At 48.8% G+C, this 22,524-nt stretch overlaps 1 protein-coding gene across 7 annotated transcripts; it reads right to left on the reverse strand.

The window, feature by feature from the left end:
* Positions 1-31: 31 nt before the first annotated feature.
* On the reverse strand, positions 32-22,297 carry Nompc (no mechanoreceptor potential C). 7 transcript variants are annotated; one of them, XM_076816439.1, is made up of 15 exons: positions 21,074-22,295; positions 20,897-20,998; positions 18,396-18,497; positions 17,388-17,504; positions 16,626-16,826; positions 16,155-16,538; positions 14,984-15,304; positions 12,617-13,844; positions 11,195-11,370; positions 10,675-11,103; positions 9,417-10,443; positions 1,209-1,336; positions 954-1,102; positions 614-749; positions 32-545 (listed from the first exon to the last, which is right to left on the reverse strand). In XM_076816439.1, exons 1-15 carry the CDS (start codon positions 21,404-21,406, stop codon positions 333-335), a joined length of 5,046 nt encoding a protein of 1,681 aa, XP_076672554.1. In that variant the 5' UTR covers positions 21,407-22,295; the 3' UTR covers positions 32-332. The 7 variants fall into 7 exon arrangements, with proteins under 7 accessions (XP_076672554.1, XP_076672558.1, XP_076672553.1 ...); XM_076816437.1 differs by lacking the exons at positions 32-545; positions 614-749; positions 954-1,102; positions 1,209-1,336 and adding exons at positions 3,648-3,740; positions 4,908-5,402; positions 5,610-5,877; positions 8,743-8,856 and having other exon boundaries at positions 21,074-22,297; XM_076816443.1 differs by lacking the exons at positions 32-545; positions 614-749; positions 954-1,102; positions 1,209-1,336 and adding exons at positions 2,060-2,647; positions 3,473-3,740; positions 8,743-8,856.
* Positions 22,298-22,524: the final 227 nt, after the last annotated feature.

Consider the following 22,524-nt stretch of genomic DNA (forward strand, 5'->3'; position numbering starts at 1 on the left):
TTAACTTAAGTATTAATTATACGACGAAAAGTGGAGGCGTACTATTATAAGTTTATATTTTTTAAAGAAAAAAATATACATTTCGCAAAAGTTTCTCTCATCCTTGTCTTATTCCTACACTGGTGGTATCGTGGAGACTTTAATAGGCTTCGAATTTTTATTAGATCGGGGATTTCGATAAAGCGGAAGAAAATTCAATCGATACATAATAGTTATGTTTGTTTTTAGATTTGACGCTTATCGTACAGGAGTGAAATAGTATCAAATAGAAGGTATAAAGGTTTCGTCGATCGTGACAAAGTGTGTAAGTAACGAAGCTGATAGAAGCTCGTTTAAACGTTTGCGTTAGGCGTGGACGAATCTTCTGCAAGAGGCTTCTCGATCTCGCTCCCAAAACGGACCCTATACTTTCGCCTCACCAGATCCCAATCGACGACATTCTCGATTCTCGTCGGATCTCTTAAGGATAATTGGCTTTCCAACGGACTTGATTGAAGTAATGGGAAACTAATAGCGTCGCGCTGCTGAGGTGACACCCCGTTATCCTATATGAAAAGAGAGAATACTACATATCGATTTTGTCGGTTTAATGTAATCTGAATTTCTCACGTACCTGCATGTATAGGTTCCCCGCGAATAAACGCATCACACCTGTTTTCTGCTCCCCGCGGCCACGAGCTGTGCAAGGCTTTCGAAGGTACGCGATCCAGGAGGTGACGAGGTTGAAGGGCGAGGGCGCGGTTCTTGTTCTTAAAAACGCGGGGCGCGCCAGCTTTCGTTACTTACTGTTCTCAACGGCGATACCTGCCCGCAGCGAGGATGAAGGTACAGTGATGCCAGAATCGTGGGCGAGAACCCACGGGCTCTACCCTCCCCTCCGCGACCAAGCGTACCCCCTAATAGCTCCAGAATCTGGCATCACTGTGTGGGTAACATTCGCGTGCTCTACTTACTTTTGCATTTTGCGGATGAGCTTGCTAAGCCCGTACTTCCACTCGACGTCGCTCTGAGACTGTATGTTTTGATAGGTATCGGACATCATCGCGATCAACAGATTGATCAGCACTATCACGCTAACCAACATGTACAGAGAGAAAGATACCTGCCGGAACATTACCAATGTGATCATCGATCGCTAGAGGGTCGCCGAGCTAACGTAATCCGAGATCGTGCAAGCCCGCGGCGGAATCCGTGCGCATTGGCCTGACCTTAAAGAAATATATCGTCCAACTCGGTTGCAGCTTTCGCTTTAACGATACAGTGAAGTCGTCCGTGTCCTTCTGCCCGAAAATAGCGAAGAACAGATTCTCCGTCATTTCGATGGGATTCACTTTCACTGAAAGAAGTCGGCACACGTGTTCACAATAGGGACGCACATAGTCTCTGAATTGCATTTAATCGTGTGGCAATTCCGTCGATCCAAGGCTGCGTAAAAACCTGCGGTTTACTCTGTCGAGTAATCAAACTGTATTTGCTATTTCACGCAGCTTTGCATCGACCGAAAGAGGTGGGGTACGCATGCGATGGAGATGAGAAGGGACATCGGTGGAGAATGGGAAACGACGATGATACGTTTCAATGTATGGGTAATGAATTTCGAACGTTTGAACGGCGCGGCGTATGAGTGATGGTATAATCGATTCGTGACATCGAATATGGGGGAAGCGTGTGTGATGATCGGTAGAAAGCGGATCGATCGGCGGACGGTCGATGCACCGATATTGCGATACGTGTCTCGCAAGTACGCGTTCGAATTCGGTAGAGTTGCAAGCGGTCGTGATGTGCCGCTAACAAGCATGCATACATGCACTCTTAACAATATCTCGCTAGTTTAATCGTTTGATCGGTTTGTCAGTGAAACATCCAAGGCACAGCCAGTATGAGCGACAGTGCACGGGGACTAACCGTCTCGGGTATTTGTCGTCAAGTTCGTACGCGCGGGGCCGTCGCCTCGATACTCCTCCCTTAAAATCTAGAAAACATCTAAAACATTGGCTGGCGTGCTCGCTAGCGGAGGAAAGGGTAAGTCCGCGAGTGAGGGAATGAGAAAACGACCCGATCGATTTGGACGTTTATTTCGATAAGAAAAGATTGTATGAGACCAGGCTGTACATGTCGGTGTAAAACATTGGGTGGTAACATCTAGATTGGCGCGTTTTCAGGATCGCGGCCGCAGCGATCGGTTCAAGTGACGGTGGCAGGCGCAGTTTGACTCCCGGCGGGGAGGACTACCAACGAGGTCTCCAGCGCCACCGGCAGAATGTCATGCTCCGCAGCCTCTTTCGATTCCTCGGTATGCTTCTCGACTTTCTCACCGTAAAGATCGCGATATTTTCGCCTGACCGCCTCCCAATCGACAACGTTGTCGATCCTAACGGCGTTACTGAACGACAGCTGGCTACCGAGCGGGCTCAGGTGTACGACAGAGAGCGCCACGCTATCCTTGTGCGCTACCTGCGTCTTTTTCACCTTGGAGAGCCACTTGGCGCCCATTCTCGAGCGCGGGGAGAGCGCGTCGGCTCTCTGCATCCCCATCAACCGGACCAGGGACGGTCGTTGCTTATTCGCGGCGCGTTTCTTGCACACCTTGTACAAATACGCCAACCAGGTGGTAAGTAGATTCAGCGGGGACGGCGCTGTGCTTGTCCTGCGCATCGTTAAACGTATCCCATCAATTAGAATTCTCGCGGAGACGCATCGTAACGCCGCCGTACGAATCGAAGGTAATCCACGGGCGGGGGGAGGGCGAGCTCGTTTAAAACGCGCGGGCATGCAACGTAGGACTGTAACGAATATTCAAATAATGCAAGTATTCGAATACCAGAACATTCGAATTTGAGATTCGAATATTCGAATACCAGAAAATGCGAATTTGAGATTCGAATATTCGAATACCAAAGAATTCGAATTTCAGATTCGAATATTCGAATATTCGAATAACAAAGAATTCGAATTTCAGATTCGAATATTCGAATACTAAAGAATTCAAATTTTAGATTTGAATATTCGAATACCAAAGAATTCGAATTTGAGATTTGAATATTCGAATACCAGAAAATTCGAATTTGAGATTCGAATATTCGAATACCAGAAAATTCGAATTTGAGATTTGAATATTCGAATACCAGTGAATTCGAATTTCAGATTCGAATATTCGAATACCAAAGAATTCGAATTTCAGATTCGAATATTCGAATACCAGAGAATTGGAATTTGAGATTCGAATATTCGAATACCAGAGAATTCGAATTTGAGATTCGAATATTCGAATAATTACAGCTTTAATACAACGCTCGGCTATCCGTCGCAAATCGATATCCAATGATCTGCGACTATCCCGGGAATACAAGCTGGGGGACAAGTTTGCCGGGGGGCGAGGAAGATGTTCCGTTTCGAACTACATAATCGCATGGTGAGCATTTTAAAACAGAGTGGGATATAAATGTTTTGCTTTGTTTACTAGCCATCTTACCTGTGCATGTTCCTAACGAGCTTACTCAATCCGTACTTCCACTCGATGTCGGACTGAGCTTGTATCCGCTGGTACGTGTCGCTCATCATAGCGATTAGCAGATTAATCAGTACGACCACAGAGACCAGCATATAAATGCCGAAGGTGAGCTTGAAGAGAACCCTGGTCCAGTCGGGCTGCATTAGTTCGACCTTGAATTGTTCGTGGGTAGTCTGACCGAAGATGGCGAAGAACAATAACTCAACGGCCAGTACGGGACTCATCCTGACTGGAAATACGTGGGAACGATATGTCTCGTGAAAAACTCTGTTGTACCCCGCCGTTTTCTTACTGTGCAGTCTCTCTGTGTTTGTACGTATGTGTATACGCAGGGGGTTTCAGGAGCGCAGCCGCGAATTTCACTGGGCGATAGACTTCATGGAAATAAGTATCATTCTAGCAGACGTAGGTCTGCAAGTTAATAGAGACATTCAGTGTTTTTGTAGATTAGATTCGATTACCAAAGAGCGATCAACGTACAGGCCTACGTTTATCCAGTGGCGGATTTGGGCCTCAGCCCAGAGCGCCCTCCCAGGGCCCCATCTTAAAAAAAAAATATAATTTTTCCGGATCTCCTTCTACTTTTAAGACAAGATAGGTCTGGTTAGCCATATACTCTTTTCGATTGTCCATGTTTATTATACTCTGCTGTGTTTTTAGTAGTAACGTGTATTTCTACGATGTTTGATTTACTCTTATTTTGTTACTAAATGGCTCTTCCCGCACAAGTGAAATAAATAAATAAATAAATTTATCTAAACACTACATTGTTTTTCCGTGGTGCACCAGTTCCTTAAATCCACTGCGATTAGCAGAACCTTCCCGCGTCTTTCCATGAGTCCCACCAGCCAGTTAATTCGCTTCCCACACCCTCACACCCCCGCGCATATATGCATGTCACGTCTGTATGTACGATGCGTGTAAGTACTTGCGGTGTTGCTGTTGTTGTTGGCCTCAAGCTTCTCGAGGCTCCGTTTTGCTACTGGCTAATCGCTAAAACCCGTCCTTCTAAGATCTCTTAATGTAAGGGATACGCCGACGGAGACGACGACTGATTTCACTGTTCGAAACCCGTGGGGGGGGGGGGGAATCGAAGCGCAGCCCAAGAGGGTGGAACGCACGGATACAACAGCTCGCGCCACGTTTGCTTCGGTGGTCGCGGCACTACTTACGTAAATTCCGAAACAATAGCAGCGATGGCTATGGGTATCTTGCGCGAGGATGGTCGATGCTCGTGAGGCCGCGAGTCCAACTACGAGACGGTTACCTCGGGGTGTTTTTACGATGCGGTAGCTGTGTCGGATGCGGCGCACAACACGGGGGGGGGAGAGTGTCTGTAACGTCGTGGCGCTCGACGAATTCTACAGTAGCGAGTTTCGCGACGATTCGTTCGAACATCCGTTCTTCCGAGGCGAGGAAGCTAAGGCTCCTCTAGATGGGCGGCGTGGACGTGGTCGCCGGCGCCGCGGTGGAGCCGGAGGCGGCGGGTCCGTTCTCCTCGTCGTTCTCGTCGTCCTCGGCCTTGTCGTCTTTCTCCGCCTCCTTCTCGGGCTCATTCCCGGACAGGGCCAAGTATTTCTTTCGGATCGAGTCCCAGTCGACCACGCTCTCGATCCTGGTCGCGGTATTGAAGGACAGCTGGCTGCCGAGCGGGCTCAAGTGCACCACGGACAGGGCCACGCTGTCTTTCGGCCTGACCTGGCCCTTTTTCACTTTGGCCAGCCACTTCGCGCCCATCTTGGAGCGGGGCGAGAGGCGGCCGGCCCGCTGCAGCCCCATCATGTGGACCAGCGAGGGCCGTTTTCGTTTCGCGGCGCGCTGCTTGCACACCTTGATGAAGTACACGATCCAAGTAGTGAGCAAGTTAAGGGGTGACGGGGCGGTGGTCGTTCTGCAACACGGAATCGCGTGTCCAGCCTAGCCCGCAGATTTCGTTTTTCAAGGGGTAGCCGTACGGAGTGACGAGGCACGGGCGATCGGGAGAGGCTAGCGCGTGCTTTCCCTCGCGGGGGCAAACCAGAGTGGTTGGGCAATATAGGTACCCGACTACCGATATCGGCCGCGAAACCGCGGGGATGTACGTTTTGGGCCGGCTTACCTGTGCATATTACGGATCAGTTTACTGAGCCCGTATTTCCACTCAATGTCCGATTGCGCCTGTATCCGCTGGTAGGTGTCGCTCATCATGGCGATCAGCAGATTAATTAATACGACTACAGAGACCAGCATGTATACGCCGAAGGCCAGCTTGAAGAGGACCGAGGTCCATTGCGGCTGATTGGTCTCGACCTTGAGCTCGCCGTGGGTGGTTTGGCCAAAGACGGCGAAGAACAGGTACTCGAAGGCGAGTACCGGATTCATCTTTACTGGAATTCGAGGCACACACACACGTTTCTTCATTTGTTCTCTGGCTGTTGCTTTAGTTTTGCGATTTTTTTTCTCTCGTGACTTGCTGCTTGATGCTGGTTTCGTGCCGTCAGACAGGCTTGGCTACTGTGGGCTCGCTATGTATGGATGCGGGTGGTGTTATCATACGCACATTAGAAGTAAACGAACGATCGAACGATGAACGTACTGAACGAACACATGCTCATGCTTATACAGAGATCATGGCCATGCTTTGCGAATAACGTTGGATGCATGCCGGACGTTCCGTGAGACGTTGGATTTCACGCCGTGTTACGTGTCGGGGGGGGGGGGGTGTCGTCTACCTTTCGACGTGATTACACGTTCGTTACTCATTGCTTTTCTTTTTTTATTTCTAGTCTCTCCGGTTTCCATTCCTCTCCCCAGCTCTCTCACTCTCTCTCGCGCTCTCTCTCTCTCTCTCTCTCTCTCTCTCTCTCTCTCTCTCTCTCTCTCTCTGCTTTCGGTTTCACTGCGCGAGAATCCGCGACAAGAAATTCCGTGGGATGCATCGACGATCTACAAAGCTTATGTATGAGTGTCCATGTGAGCCCCCGCGTTATCGATGCTCTCCTCTAACCCCGGTAGTTCCCCGAATTCGCGAGACTCACGGTAACAATCGACTCGTTTGCTTTGGACGATGGGATGCAGCATGCAGACGACGAAACGATCGTCTTCTCTCTCTCTCTCTCTCTCTCTCTCTCTCTTTCGTTCTCGCCTTCCCTCGCATTCTCTCTTTCTCTCTCTTTCTCTCTCTCTCTCTCTCTCTCTCTTTCTCTCTTTTTCTCTCTCTCTCCACGAGCATTCACAGGCGGATCTCAGGCGGATCCGCGCGAGCGTATACGTACGCAGAAATGGAGCTAAGTAGTTACCGTGCGCATGCAAGGACAAGACCGAACGCTTCGCCGATTCCTCGCGTCGAGGGTTTCCGGGATCTCCGGGGTGAAGAGGAGGGAGAGTGGGAAGGATACCCTCCAGGTGAGAGACAAAGAAGGGGGCGCGGAGGCGGTTAGAGGAGGAAGAGTAAAGGGGAGAGGGAGCGGGGGTGGCTGTGCTCGCGTCGGGCGGTACGTCCGGATCGAGCGATGATACCTCGGGCCATCGCGGTCCGATGTTCGTGTCCGACTTGGCCGACAGGTGACACAGAAAACACGTATTGCGCAAGACTCGAACAGCACGAGGAAAAAACAACATTGCTCTTGGTAAAATATAATATAGATGTTGATAGAAAATGCAAAAAACGATGCGCAACAGAGGCTGTGGAGAAACGCGCGCTCGATTGGCGCCTCCGTGAGATAAGAAAGAAGCCTGCGGTGGTCGCCGGAACCCGGCTCGGTGCGGCCGCCGTGATCCCGACGTCACACAGTGTTTTACGCATAATGGGCAAAAGCTAAGAATCCCAATTGCCCTAGTCACGAATTTTTGTATCTTAAATTGTTAATAAAGGAACGTAGATTTTACTGTTACCCATAACTTTGGCTGAATTTGGGAAAAGTGGTATTAGAAAACGGAAACACGTTTCATTGGTGGAATGTTTATGCTTTCCATTTGGCTTCTATATGTTCCGTTTAATACTGTCGTACCTTCGAGCCAGTTATTTTATTACAGTACTAACAGTTTATACTAATTCTTTATGTTAAATGTTTACCAACTTCGATTATTTAAATACGGATCAAACAAAAGTTACTTTAACTTTAGATTATTCGACGAATAAAGTTAATTTTTTTATTCGATGAGAATCTATTCGACTGACAAAGTTAACTTTTTTATTCGACGAGAATTTATTCGATGAATAAAGTTAATTTTTTTATTCGTTATTCGAAATTTCATTTAAATACAAATTTTGCCCATTTCTGTTTGCAAAGAATCATTTAACAAAAATTGGGAGCAGTGTACCGAATGTGAAGATTGAGCACACGTCGAATGCATAGATCAAGAGAATATTAATTAAGTATTATACTTGCGATGTTTGTACAAATAAAATTTGAAAAGAATCTTGTATTGTACCAATTAAATGCCTTTTTATTAGCACTGTTAATCATTTACACCTAAAAATCGACTAATTTAATAGTTGGTCGGTCCTGGACGACAATTTTTCGTTTCCTAGAAATTACAACTTTTTCACTTTTGCGAATTATCAATTCTTATTATTAAATTTCACAAAAATAATTTCCCCCCTCTTATTAAGTTCCATCTATACTACAAACACGTTTTTGAATTCCTGATTTTTAGCGACTCTACCCCAAGATATAACAAAAAAAAACTTAGAGCGGTCGATACTGCGCGACTCTCCCCTATATTAATTTTGGGAGCATTAAACTTTATATTAACGCGAATTTCAACCCCAAGCGCCTATATACTTACGCGAAACACTGTGCGTCGGGGGAATCTCGATCGAGATCCAGCCGCGGACACCGTGACGGCCGCGATTCGGACTCGCGCGCGAGGTGAGCTCGAATGGGGGTGCGCGGGCCGGCGAGAACGGCGACGAGTGGCGAGAATGACCAGCGAAGGCAGAGGAGACGGGGTGGAGGATCCTCGCGGCGAGTGGCCGAATCGCAGGCGCGGGTTACCAGCGCGGTGAGTATAAACACATCTCTCGCGACGTTGCAAATATATTTATTGTTGATTGGAATTCAGGCAGCAGTCCCAGCAGGCAACACACATCGGGCAAACGCACAATGCAGACGATACGACACCAAGAAGAATCGTGTCCTGCATATTCCGTTGTGCACGTGTCATTTTGCCAACTCATGTCTTCGCGCGCTTCCGTTCCGGCTGCGGTTCACGCACTTAGACACGTTCTCAGATCGGTTGAAACTTACTATCTCGGGAGCTATCGTCACAACACTCATTCTTTTTCCTGTAGTGGCCGTAGCGACGAGGAGGCGCCGTCGACGGCGTCTCCATCATCCATTCCGTAACATTGGCCAACATATCTATCATTGCAATGTATCCGATTATGCGTTTGTCTCGAGGTAACGAGGCGTTTTGGTTAGTTCTGTGGGGGAACGATGGGGAGCACGCGTGCCCCCATCCTCAACGATACTTTTCGGCGTTGCTTTTAATTAACTACCGAGCTTTTTCAGCGTTTCAACAATCGGCATGCCGCTCGCGTCGGAGACGCGTCCTTGTAGTGGACGCTCGCGGAGGGGGGGATAAGGGAAGCTTGATCGACAAGGAGACGCGGTACGTTATGCGTCTCGCAACGGTCTCCACTCCCGGCTATCGGTGCCGGGCTTACCGAACGCGCGGTACAGGCCGTGTTCTCGGGAGGGCGGTGGACGTATATCCCGTGAATCCCGTATATTCGTGTACTCGCGTATCGCACGTTCGCGGTCCCATCGACCGCGCCGCTCTTCTCGTCTTTCTTTCGTTTGCCTTTAGAGTGGCTGCGATCGTATCCGATTAGGGATAAGACAGGGGGTAAAAGTCAGGAGGCTATTCTCGGTCCCTTTCTCTCCTAATCGCTACACAGAATCACGTGCGTCGAACTTACCGTCGTGGAAGGCGCCCTTCTTCTTCCTGTCCTCGTTGCGCGCCTCCTGGGGTGACTGGTTCTTGAAGGCTTGGTTCAGCGCGACGAAGTGCATGGAGAAGCCGAACACGAAGATGGCCAGCACCGCCAGGAACCTAGCGAGATCCTTCATCAGGTTGCCGATGATAATGGCCCAGGGGCCGAACAGATGATGGAAGGAGAGGAAGTCGAGTATCTGCACGCAGGCTAGGAGGAAGCTGAGAGCGAACAGTTGGTTCCTGAGGTAGAGCAGGGTGGGCCAGTACGGTCGATTCACGATAACGAATCCCATCAGATGGAACGCCACCCCGAAGATGCCGAACAGCAGCACTGCTAGCTTGATCCAACCGAGGCCGCTTTTGTCGCTGGGGTTGGTCAGCTCGAAGAGCAGCAGCCCGGACAGCATCACCAGCAGGCACCACTCGTACCAGTAGGGCAGCAGGCTCGCCCTCACCACCGGGTATATAGGAATTATGCCGACCAGCAATAGGAAGACCATCAGATAGATGTGGGAGGTGAGGTAGGACATGAACTTGATGATAGGTACGTTGTTGTACTTGTGACCGAGGGGAAGAGCGAACACCACCCAGACGGGCGGGCAGACGAGGAACGCGATGAACAGCAGGATCGTCCTGAAGGCGTTCCAGTTCAGGCTGCCCTGCCACAGCTCCTGAAGGTAACGTTGCACCACCGTGTGCGCGATCACCTCCTTCTGCTCGTTCTCGATCAGCACGTCCAGGAACTCCACGTTCCTGCGATCCATCGAGGTGAGGATCCTCCCGGCCGAGTCGGCTCCCGCTGCCAGGGCCAGCAGCTCCGTGGCCATCGCCTCGCACTGCTTGCCCGCCGCTATCAAATCCTTGGCCCTCTCCTTCTCCTTCTCCGACAGCTTCATGTAGATATTCGAGAGCTTGGCCGCCGTGTCTACCGGTGCCGGTGACACCAGCACGAACTCCTCGATTGGCTTGTTGTTGTTGCTCTTGCTGCACACCATCATGTTGTAGACGAACTGAAAGAACAAGCAGCCGGATAGAATCGATCGCTAGCGCGATTTAAGCGCCGCCTAACCTAGGGGTGCGAGGGAGGGTGAAGAAGGCTGAGGATCGCGTGCAGGCTATCTTAGGTCGGCGAGCGCCGAAATTTATTGGCCCGAGCCGAGTGATCAGTCGGCTGGCGTTAAAAGTTTTTGAATTCCGTGCGGCAACTGCGGTGCAAGCTCGGCTTTCTAAGGGGAGCTTACCCTCTTATCGTCCATCAGGGCGTAAGTATCGTGCTCCTTCTCCATGAGATACTTGAGCACGTCGTTGTGGCCCTCCGAGGCGGCGAACCAAATCGGCGCGCTGCCCAGATTGGTCTCGCTCTTCGGCGAGGCACCGCTCTCCACCAGCAATTTAACAACATCGAGATAACCGGCGCGGGCCGCGCAATGCAGCGGTGTCCAGCCGTTTTTGTCGGTCGCGTTTATTTCTGCGCCCTGGCCGAGCAGCACCTCCACCATCTGGTAGTGGCCGTGGGTCGCAGCGATGTGCAGACCGGTTTTCCCGTACCGATCCGAGCTGTGCAGCAACTCCGCCGATCTGCTCAGCAGCAGGCCCACCACGGTGATATGCCCGCCGAAGCAGGCCAGGTGAAGCGGGTTGAAGCCGTTCTCCGTCGTCGCTGCCTCCACCTTTAAACGTCGTTCTTCATTCCACCACCTTTCTTTCTTTCCACTCCGCAGCCACAATCTATTTACTCTCAGATCGCTCTCGTTTCGATACCTGAACGCCGGCCGAGTTCAATAGCAGCCGCACGACGTTCTCGTTCCCGGAATAAGCGGCGAGATGCAACGGTGTCATGCCAGACTCGCTGCCCAACTCTCCGACCAGCGATCCACCGGTCGGTGGATCGGACTTCACTGTGCCGGGCACGTAGGTGAGCAACTCGCGAACGGTATCTGGGAACACAGACGAGTTGGTACCGATGTAGTAGGACTCTTACTGTTAGGGACATTCCACGCGAAGTCGGACACTTTTTGGAGTAACATTTCGGATGTGGCTGAAATTTGAATGTGTTGTGGTCTTTAGGGATATATAAACATATCTCGAAGGATTTTTGACAATTTTGAAAGATGTCGATTTTACAGCTGTTCGAAGGTAAGTGCTAACTTTTTTTTCAATAAATTATAACTATGGATATAGTAAACGGATAGAGATGAGCTTTACGGTGCTTATAGAGAAGACATTGAAGGTTTAAGAAAAAATTATTTCAGTTAAAAAAAAAATTGAACCATTTTTGTGCAATTATTTTAAACAAATACAGGTTTTTAATATCGGAATGAAGTAAATATATTGAACTATCTATCTAGTAGATAGGGTTTCTTTCTTTCATTCCTAATCTTGTGTGGCCTTGAATGTCATAGTGTACCATATGGTTGAATTTGTCTTGACAGTCGCTTTCATATTGGGTAATCAAATATACAGCATTCCATTTAAAAAACTAAAAGTCACCCTCGTTTCGAGGAAAATATTGCGAACACCAAAAATTGTGATACCGTTTTATGTTGGATATAAAACACAGTAAGAGTTTTCCTCCTTTACTTTTTTCAAATCAATTACCATTTTCGAGAATCCTGTATAAGAATATCAGGTATAGCCGCTTGCCCGCTGCGAGTACCGCGGTGCTGGGCGACGCAGCGTCAACTTTCGACAATTTTTACAAGGCCAATTTTTTAAAAATGCCCATATTTTTCACAATTAGACCATGAAGTGGAAGGATACAACTATATTCTGTTTTTTTCAGATTTTTAAAATCGCGCCCGTTGTTAAAAAACTGCTTTTGTTTAAAATAATTGCATAAAAATGGTTAAAAAAATTTGTTTCTGAAACTGAAATAATTTTTTCTTAAAACTTCAATGTCTTCTCTACAAATCGCCGTAAACCTCATCTTCATCCGTTTACTACTTCCATAGTTATAATTTATTGAAAAAAAGTTAGCACTTACCTTCAGACAGCTGTAAAATCGACATTTTTCAAAATTGTCAAAAATCCTTCGAGATATATTAATATATCCCTAAAGACTACAACATATTCAAATTTCAGCCACAACCGAAGTGTTACTCCAAAAAGTGCCCGACTTCGCGTGGAATGTCCCTGTAACAGACCGCAGAAAGACGAGCCAGGGTATCGGGACAGGGAGCGTACCAGCTTGACCAAAGTAGGCAGCCACGTGAAGAGCGGTGACGCCGAGTTTCTTGCTGGATATGCGAAGAGACTGAGTGGTCCTCATGACCTCGAGTACCTGGTTGTGCCCGTGTTGCGCGGCCAAGTGGACCGCGGTAAATCCCGCCCGATTTTCATCAGCGCAGGATGCTCCTGCCCTGACCAACGCCTTCACCACCTCCGCGTGCCCTCCCTCAGCCGCCAGCTGAAGCGGCGTCGCGTCTGTCAACTTGTTCCTGGCCGAGATCACGCCCTGCCGATCGAACTTCATCAGCTCCTCGATCACCCTCACGCTGCCCTGCATCGCAGCTATATGAGCGCACGTGTTGCCATCCTTGGTGCAGGCCATCACCAGACTGGGGTGCCTCTGCAGGAACAGCTGAGCCACTTCCGCGTAATTGTTCATCGCTGCTGCGTGGATCGGCTTCTGGCCCTGGTCGTCGGTCGCGTCTATGCTCGCCCCGAGCTCCAGTAGGAGCTTGCACACTTCCAGTTGGCCAGCGCCGGCTGCCAAGTGAAGGGGCGTCTGCTTCCTCAGCGTGAGAACGTCTATCGCAGCCCCGTGGTCCTGCACGAGGAACTTGACGAGATGCGAGTAGCCGTTCATCGCCGCCAAGTGCAGCGCCGTCCTACCCACTCTGGACTTGGAGTTTATAAACGCCTTGTTCGCGAGCAGCGCGTCGCAGACCTGCAGGTAGCCGTGCTCGGCGGCTAGGTGGAGAGCGGATCGTCCCTCCAGGTCGAACACGTCCACCCTGGCGTGATTGGCTAGTAACGTGGTGACTAGCTCCATGTGGCCACGGTGAGCAGCGATCAGCAACGGCGTCCAGCCGACCGCGCTCTGACGATTCAGGGCCTTCTGCACCTCGGTAGCAGACATCCCACTTATCATCTCCGATAGGACTTGGTTGTTCCCAGCCAGGGCGCAGTAGTGAAAGGCAGATTCCTGGGCCTGCTTCGTCTGCAGCGAGACGTCCGCCCCTCCCTCGAGCAGGGCCCGAACCACCGCTCGATCGTCGCCGGGTACCTTCACTTCCGGCGGCTCGATCTGAGCGGCGTAGTGCAGGGCGCTGGCGCCCTCGTTCGTCACGCTGTTCACGTAGGCAGTGGCAGTTTCCGGGCCCTTTCTGTCCTTCACGAACGCGATCAGGTGCCGCACCACGTCGGCCTTGCACCCTCTGCAGGCCAAGTGCAGCGGCGTCTCTCCGTTCTGTCGAAGCGAGAAGCGGTTGAAGTGAGGGAAATGGGGGGCAGGGCCCGATCTAGGGGGGGCAATCGGGGCAGGCTGCTCAGAGAAGTGAATTTGGAGCGGCAAAGTTGGTAGAAAGAGTAAATTAAAAGCAATACTTTTTGAAAAAGGGGTAGAAAAGTAGGTAATAACTAAATGTTTGAATTTAGTATCAAACTTACCTATAAATTGTTTTACTAAATTTTTTGTAAATAAAATGCTTTTGTTATTCAACAAAGAACTGCTAAAAATTTAACTCACTGTCAAAAATTATATTTGATATTTTAATATATAAAGCAGAAAGCTTTATACATGTTTGTGTGTTTGTCTGTCGCCTAAAAGCTTTCGAACGATAAACTCTGAGCTCAATAAACTGCCTCAGCTCATTATGCATGACTAATCCAGATAAATGTGATCATTTTCCCAAAAAGAACTAAAAAAAATTTTTTTTATAAAATCGGAATCTAAATTTCGGGCGAAGCCGAGTAGTAAAGCTAAGGTGAATGTCCCAATTTCTGTTCATTTAAGTGGTTACTCGTCAGAAAAAAGGTGTAAAAAATTTGTTTCTGATCAAAAGTAAATGATTAATTCTTTAATAATAAATCAACCAGTAGAAAACTATTTAAGAAAGATATTTCGAAAAAGCTATTTCGCGTGATTTTTGCACAAAAAAATCAGGATTTCAACTTTAAATAGCCGTCATTTTGTTGCAAATTAATATTTCGGAAAATTCTCTCCGTCAATCGGAAGATACATTAATATACTAACGAAATCTTTTTTATTTTTTGATTTTAGATAATTTGATTCCGAATGGCAGTGCTGACCGCAAAAACCAAATTTTTAAAAATGCTTCTTGGATGTCGGTCGTTACTTTATTATAAACATAAATATTTTTCCACGAAAAAATTACCAAATGTTCTTTAAATGTTGCTCTTTTAAGCGCAAAAAGTTTTTGTAAAAATACACGCTTCCGCTTCTACAAAAAAAGTTCACAAATATTCGCCTCTTTTCGGCCACCTGACTAGGTATAACTTTTTAAATATGAAGGGTGGCACAAATAATTGTTGCTCAGACTGGCGGAAGAGCCAGCTCGAGCCCTGGGGATGAAGAGCCACCTCTACCTTGGACTTGTACATGGGATCCCCGCCGTCCTCGAGAAGCAGCAGCAACGTCGCCAGGTTGCCATACCTGGCTGCCACGTGCACAGGGGTCTGGCCGTCGTCGGTGGTGAGATTCGGTCCTGCTCCAGATTTCAGCAGCATCAGCGCGCACCTGTCGCCGTCCGGCACCCTGGCAGCAATGTGCAGAGGAGTTTCTCGGAGCTTCCCGCCCCGTACGTGCACTTCTGCCCCGTAACCCAACAGAGTCTCCACCACCGCGGGCTTCGCGTTCTCCACGGCGATGTGCAGTGCGGTGTAGTTGTCGTTCGTCGTGGCGTCCACCTGCGAAAAGTGTAACACGTGATGAGTCGATTTTTCATGCAGAGCAGACTTTGTAAAGGGAAAAGAAAACTGGATTTTTATTAAACCGAGAATTGAAAAAATTAAAAGTTTGTTAAAAAAATAACGTTGTGCTCTTTCTTCTCCTGGAAGCATTGTACCGCTGCACACTTGGCACCGTCTCGTGGCTAGGGAATACAATCCCGGGATTTCATATAACTAATCCCGAGAATTTCGAAATTCTTAAAAATGAAAATTACTTTATGAACATCTGGAAAATATAAAAATAATCAGAATAAATAAACATAGTCATTTCATAATAATAAAGAGAATAATAATAATAATAATGATGTTTTTAAATAATAGTATTAAGTTGCATATAACTAACTAAACTATATTTATTTTTACAATGATATTCTCACTTTCCGCTATTTCGAAATCGCGCGAGTTGCAAATGGCACCTTGTTTGAACACGTAAAGTGAAACATTGTAGATACATACGTGCTTTAGGTGCTTTGCTATTTCTTCGTTCGCATTTCCAAAAATCTGCATAATGGGTTCTTCATTGTTCTACTGTTGTTACTGTTAAAAGCGATTTTAGCTTATATTTCAGACTAATGATAGAAAGTGAGTTTCTTTACTTTAAACAAAGATTTAGAATTTGAACACATAACGAATCATTTTAATTACCTACTCAAAATTCTCTATTATCCAATCCCGGGATTCTTCCCGAAATCCCGAGATAGACTTAAAAAAATCCCACAATCCCGGGATAGTAAGCAATGACCGGGATTGTATTCCCTACTCGTGGCACACCTCACGGTTCTCACGGTGAATGCGAAATACCCGGTACCTTTTCGCCGCGTTGCAGCAGAGTGCTTATGATCCCGACGTGGCCGTACTTGGCGGCCGTGTGGATGGACCTGGCGCCCCTCTTGTTCGGCATGTGCAAGTAGACACCCTTCTTGAACAGCATCGTCGCGCATTCCGAATGGCCGTTCAACGACGCGATGTGCATCAGCGTCGAGCCGTCCTTAGTCCTCTCGAATATGCTGGCTTTGAACTTGTCCGCCAGCAGCTCGATTATAGTGGCATGCCCGTTCTCCGCCGCCAGGTGCATGGGCGTTCGATCCTGGTGGTCCGTGATCGAGGCGGACGCCCTCACCCCGTAGAAATACTTGACGAGGGTCTCGTCGCCCTCGGCGCTCGCTATGTGCAGGGCAGTTTGCCCGTCGCCCTGAAAACACCCAGCGATCGGAGCTCCTTCTAGAATCGCATTACATCCCTGGCTGCTAGGTGCGAATATTCTGAATCTCTGTCATACGTTCTGCATGTCCACCGTCGCACCGTAGTCCACCAATATCCGCACCATGTCGATGTCCCTCCTCCTGGCCGCCAGGTGTAGCGCCGAGTCGCCTGTGGGGGTGGTGGCGCGAAGCTGGTCAGGCGCCTGTTGAGCCAGCAGCTCTCTGCACATGGACTGGTTCCCAGCCTCCACCGCCAGCAGCAGAGGTATCTTCCCCTTCTGCGAAGCATTCGTGAACCCGGAGTACCTCGCGATTTGCTTTAATAGAGTCTCCTAGGTGCTGAACCCCGGGTTCCAGTCAACGAGAGACGTTAGCCCGCCCGTAAAACCGATTCGCCGTGCCGACAAGAAACGGCCACGCCGTGCGAGGCCCATAAATAGCCACATTTATGTGCGCGCGGAACGTAAATATCGATGTTGGCGCGCGTTCCGCCCGCGAATATCGCGCGCTACTACCGGTCGTTTAGGAGACAAAGAACGAGAGCATTAGGGGGCCGGTGGGCGTGCGTGCGAGAAAGAAACGGATGGGAGGCAAGCAGAAGAAGAAGAAGAAGAAGAAGAAGCGAGCTGGCGTAGAGTTATGACAGCTGTTCGGTACCAGGCGGTGATATTCCCGGGGCATCATTCGCGTCACGCGAGAAACCTAGGAATCGGGGGCATTGCGCGATAGGGGTTGCGGGGGAAAAAATGTTAATTCGATCAGAGGACTAGGGTACCGGAGGATTGGGCGTACCAGCGTCCTCGGGATATCGCGAGACGAAATTCCGTCGATTCACTTACTCCGTCGACTTTCAGCCGGATGTCCTTCCCGGCGGCGCCCAGTAACGCACGCAGAATCGAAGTGGCGGTGCCCGTTTGCCTCGACGCCACCAGATGCACGGCGGTTTGCTGCCTCGGCTGCAGTCCCACGTCGCAAAACAGTATTGCGTGATTAGTATGGGGTTCGTAGCGAGCAGAAGGTGGGACGAAAAAATCACCACTCTGTGGTTGCTTTCTAACAGTGAAAAAAACTTGCCTTTATGTGTCAGATTAAGGGGGGACCCCACCTTGATGCCACTAACAAAAGACAAAGTTGGGGATTTTTTTGTTCGTATATAAAAAAATCTTATAAATAAAAATATGGGGCTTGGATTTTTGTAGGTATCTGCTAATTTTTTTTCTGTCGTATTTAATCTTTTCATTTGTCCAGACAATATACCTATCGTCACTATTGGATACAGTCAGAGAGGAGAGGATACACGGCCAGGAAATCTAGCGAGTAGGGGAGAGTCGTACAGTACCGACCAGCTTACAGTACCTACCAAAGCTAGTTCGCGCTTCTTAGATCAGATATTAGCAGTTTATATGTATTAACAAATGAAAATGACAATTCTCTGTAACCTATTTCGGGGTCACATTGTTTACTCCATTGCTCTCGATGTTCTGAGGCATTAAACGTATACGTTGATATTCAGTGGGTCAAAAGTTATTTTTTAAAGCTAATCTTTTGTTTCTGATGTGAGTAAATAATTTTCTTCTATTATGTATACTATCTCTAGTCTGTTAACTTTACTAAAACGAAGTGCCATCGTGTGATAAAACAAAATTCATAACATCAATGAAAATAATAATTTTTAACTGACCTGCGGCAGCTGAAAACATTTATTCGGGAGGTTCAGATTTTGGCAGTTTAAAATTCATTATAAAAGGCAACTTTTACCAACTATTAGAAGTTATGAATAATAAAACAAAAATTCCGCCCCTATATTTCGTTCCACCCTAGTGGGCAATGAAAAGGAGCAGGCATACCCCTCCGGTGGCGTACGGATCGACGCCACGTTTCGACAGCAGCAGCTTGACCACGTCCTCCCTCGAGTACATAGCCGCGATGTGAAGAGCATTGTAATTGTCCTGCGAAAGAGCGATCTCGTGAACGCGAGGAGTCGGTCCGTGGATGACGAACGCGTCACATCCACTGAACGCGACGAAATCGTGCGCCGCCCTTGCGTCGGGGGTGAGAATAAATCGCGGGCAAGCCATTAAGATTCGTCGGGTCAAGTGGCTGGGCATGGAAAGCGGGTTGTAAATCGTGCCTAGCCGCGCCCAGAATAAGGTGCAACGCTATTATATCGGGGTTGATTCGAAAATGATGTGCAACGCGCGTTGGGCGCGGCCGATGCGATCCCAGCGGTCGCGATTAACCACCGATTCGACCCTAATGGAAGTGGTGCTCTTTCCCCAAAGGTCCGGGGAATTCGTGGAATCCCGGGGAATACCGTGGCCTCGCGTCACCCGCGCGGGTTCGCCCGTTCAAGGACTCGGGTTCGTGGAAGCGTAGGCGTCGCGAGGAAACGCGCCGATAGAATCTGGGAAAGTGACCTAATCAGCTCCTAGAATCGAGCTACTTTCTCGGCCTAGTGACTCGTCGGCCTAGTTGCTCGGTTACTTTCCCGCTTCCACGGCGAACCCCTTGGCCTTGGCCCTCCTTCACGCGATCTTACCCTCCTCCGCGTCCACTCGGCACGGATTACAAGGAGATCGTTAACTGTACACGTTCCGTGTGGTCAGCCTCGGCCACGCAGCTGCTCGAATATTACGTGTCGGCGCCACGTAACGCGGCCACGAACTTATTTTAAAAGCTAATGTCAAAGCAGCCGACCGCGGCTCGGCCCGTTACCGACACGAAACCGCTCCGCCTGCCCCGCGTTTCATGGAATTCGTCCAGAGTTCCTCGGAATCCGGCTAGCAAACCCTCTGGGCTGGGGGTTCGCTTCGTGGCTGATTATTCCCCGAAGCACGAGCCCAAGACGGGAAATCGTGATTCCCGGGGGAACCGAGGTGACTCACCGTTGCAGAGGCTGTGCAAAAGCGAGCGCGATGGACTCGTGTGCAGTGGCGGATTTAACTGGCAACCTATGAGCAGTTGCTGCCTGGGACAGAGGGTCCTCGCGGCTCCGTCTAGTTAATTTGTACTGTAAAGATGTTAATTTTTTTTTTTACGGATCTTTTTCTAGTTTTAGGACAAGCGTCTATAGAGCGGTAGTTTTCCATTATGGGTCTGGTTAGCCATGGGCAATCGAAAAGAGTTTTTCGATTTGGGTTGTTTTTTAATAGTCACGTGTGTCTACGACGTTCGATTTACTCGTTTCTGTTAACAAAGGGGTTATACCCGCGCAAGTGAAATAAATAAATAAATAAACACTATACTGTTTTTCTGTGGTGCTACGGTTAGCTGCCTTTTCACTTTCAGAACGCTTACCACCTGGGTATTATTCCTTAAATCCGCCACTGCTCGTGTCAGCAAGATTGCGATGGTAGTGTAGTTATAGAGGAAGTGCAGTATATTTGGAATAACAGTTTGTTTGAGGCGAATACAAAATTACGGCAGAGGATGAGAACAAATAAAACTGCATAATATCATAGGGAGACTAATAAACTTTCATATTTCATAGTCTCAGTAATAATAAAAAAAGTAATTGAAACTTTGGTTTGAATGAAAAATGACAAGAAGTATCGATTTCGTTAGGATGCAGGTAATGTGGAATACCGGTATTCCAATTTACCTTCACTTTATAAACCGAAAGAAAACACGTAGATAATAAAATTAGTTTATTTCATCGCGTAATCAGGCTAAGAAATCACAATGAAGGAACAATTTTATAAATATAAATTCAACATCTTAAAATTGACTTGCAGTAATCACAGATATAATTTCCTGTGTCATACCCAGCGCATTCACGCTGCGGTAGCCATTACGTGTGAAGCAAAAGCATCGCTAAGCTTTGGAATACCCATTCCAAATTACCTTCACCTTCGGTATTCCGAATTAGCAGCATGGCATTGAAACGTAAAATTTCATGTCACACTTTGTATTCTCGAAATTATCGCGAAACTGGCACGGAACCATAGAAGGAACATGCAAATGAGTAGATTAAGCGTTTAACTCTAAACTTTCAACATTTTTTAACTACGATTGGAACGATTGAATACTTGCTGAAAAAGTTTTGCAGATTCACGTTTTCTTCCTCTGCAGATTAAGTGGAAAATGTGAAAATAGCGGTTCATCCACAAACGTAATTAGTGAACTGGTCATTAGCCCCTATAATCCACGGTGTTACAAATTAGATAGCCTTTGTAGTTTATTAGATACTTCGGTATTCCAAATTACCAACATTGTTCCAAATATGCCGCACTTCCTAGAGGAGGGAATATAGTGTGGCGTTTAAATTCCCAAGTGTGCTACCATCTTCCCATCACCTTGATCGCCACACTATATTCCCCGCGTCCGTTAGAATTCTCGAGATACTTGCGTTGTTACGAGCGCTCACGTCCGCCCCCAGCTCGATCATCCGATCGAGCAACCCCGTGCGATTGTCCTTGACTGCGTACATAAGCGGCGTCATGCCCGTCGCCTGGAAATCAGAATCTCGTTTCAGCGTCGATCCTCTTTCTCAAAACTCCCGCGTTCCTCTAGCCATCCAACTAACCGCGTCCATGACGCTGGCAAGAGGAGCGAGTGCCCCATCCTCGGTGACGGCCTGCGTCGCCTTCTCCAGAGATTTGAGCAGCTGGTCCACCGCCGCCCATTCTCCGCGCGCGGCAAGCCCGAGGAGCTTTTGCGCGGCCTCCCTGCTGGTGGCCCCAGCCGATCCTGGCTTGCTACCAGGCTGCGCTCCCTCCGCGGTCGCTCCTCCGCCGGTGCTTCCCGTCGAGGCTGATCCTCCCGCGTCATCCTTGCCGGCCACAGGACTCTCCTCCTTGCTCGAGGGGTTCTTCTTCTCCTCCTTGCCCACCGGCGTCTTCTTGCTGCTACTGCTCATGGTTCTCGGTGCTTGGGTCCCTCATCGCGGAGCCCCGACGTCCCTCTCCACTCCTTTATACACGCTCCGCGACATTTACGCGATGTAACGGCAGAAGGGTTCACCGGTTTGGCGGATCGCGTAGAAAATAAAGAGAAACGAGATCTCCCGATGGCGAGAAGACACTTGCCCGTGTCGAGGTTGGAACGGCAGCCGTCGGTGGACGCGCGTGCTAACCGCGCGTTTATCCTGCCGTTTCTGAAGACGTTACGGAGCCTCGCCGAGGGTTGCCTTCCCTCGACCCTCTCGCTGGCACCGGGATCGACCAATCACTGTCACGCCACCGCGCGATACCCCTGTGGTAACGGTGCGACGACGAGCAGCGACGGGGTTCTTTGGCCAGGCTGCAGCGACGCGCGCTGGCCTCACCAGCCCACCGCCGTAGGCCTCGTCGACGACCCTAAGAAAATGCGCCAGGCCGCCGCTTCGAAGCCGGCAGCGCTACCACCAGGGTGGGGATCCGAATGGTGGGTACGCTGCTGGCATGGTCGACGTAGACACGCGACTTCCGGCGCGGGCCACCGAGGCACGCCATCCACCTATCTCGGGCCCGCACCCCTTTCAACTTTATCCGTCGCCTTCTTCTTTCAACCACCGCCGCTTGTTTCGCTGTTGTGCTTTCCTCCCTCGCGACTTGTCGCCCGCCTTTCGCGGACGTTCGTTCCGGCGAGGAAGTTCAATTATCGCTCTTGACCATACGTACCAGCAAGAACTGCGGACGGCCTGGCTGGTTTAATGAAACGAGATCTTTTTCTAATTAAAGATACCGTTGAATTCCCTTACAGGGGGAAGTAACTGGAATAAGAAAAAACCGCGCTATTTTCGTCTAATCACTTGCCAAGTCGCTGGGACTCGGATATTGTACTAGTAAGTATGTCGAGACATTTAAATTAGGGTATTCAAAATCTCCTGTCGAACCGATTATGAGATCGATGGTATTCCGATCGCACTGTAGCAGGTAGAAGGGATCGAAAGCCACCAGAATGTAGATTATCCATATGGTCAGGGATAGAAAAAGTTCTGGAACTCTCGTTTTTAAAAAAGTTCTGTTAGAACTTACATGTTTCGTTTAAGAAAAT

The sequence above is a fragment of the Andrena cerasifolii genome, chromosome 7, assembly GCF_050908995.1.
Source record: "Andrena cerasifolii isolate SP2316 chromosome 7, iyAndCera1_principal, whole genome shotgun sequence".
NCBI lineage: Eukaryota > Metazoa > Arthropoda > Insecta > Hymenoptera > Andrenidae > Andrena > Andrena cerasifolii.

Excerpts from the sequence above, each read along its gene's own strand:
- Nompc (XM_076816443.1), bottom strand. The coding sequence starts at position 21,406 with ATGAGCAGTAGCAGCAAGAAGACGCCGGTGGGCAAGGAGGAGAAGAAG. Across the intron at positions 11,371-12,616 it reads TGCCTACTTTGGTCAAGCTG|ATACCGTTCGCGAGTTGCTC; the intron begins GTACGCTCCCTG and ends CTGTGTTCCCAG. Across the intron at positions 2,648-3,472 it reads CTCGTTAGGAACATGCACAG|GACAAGCACAGCGCCGTCCC; the intron begins GTAAGATGGCTA and ends AACGATGCGCAG.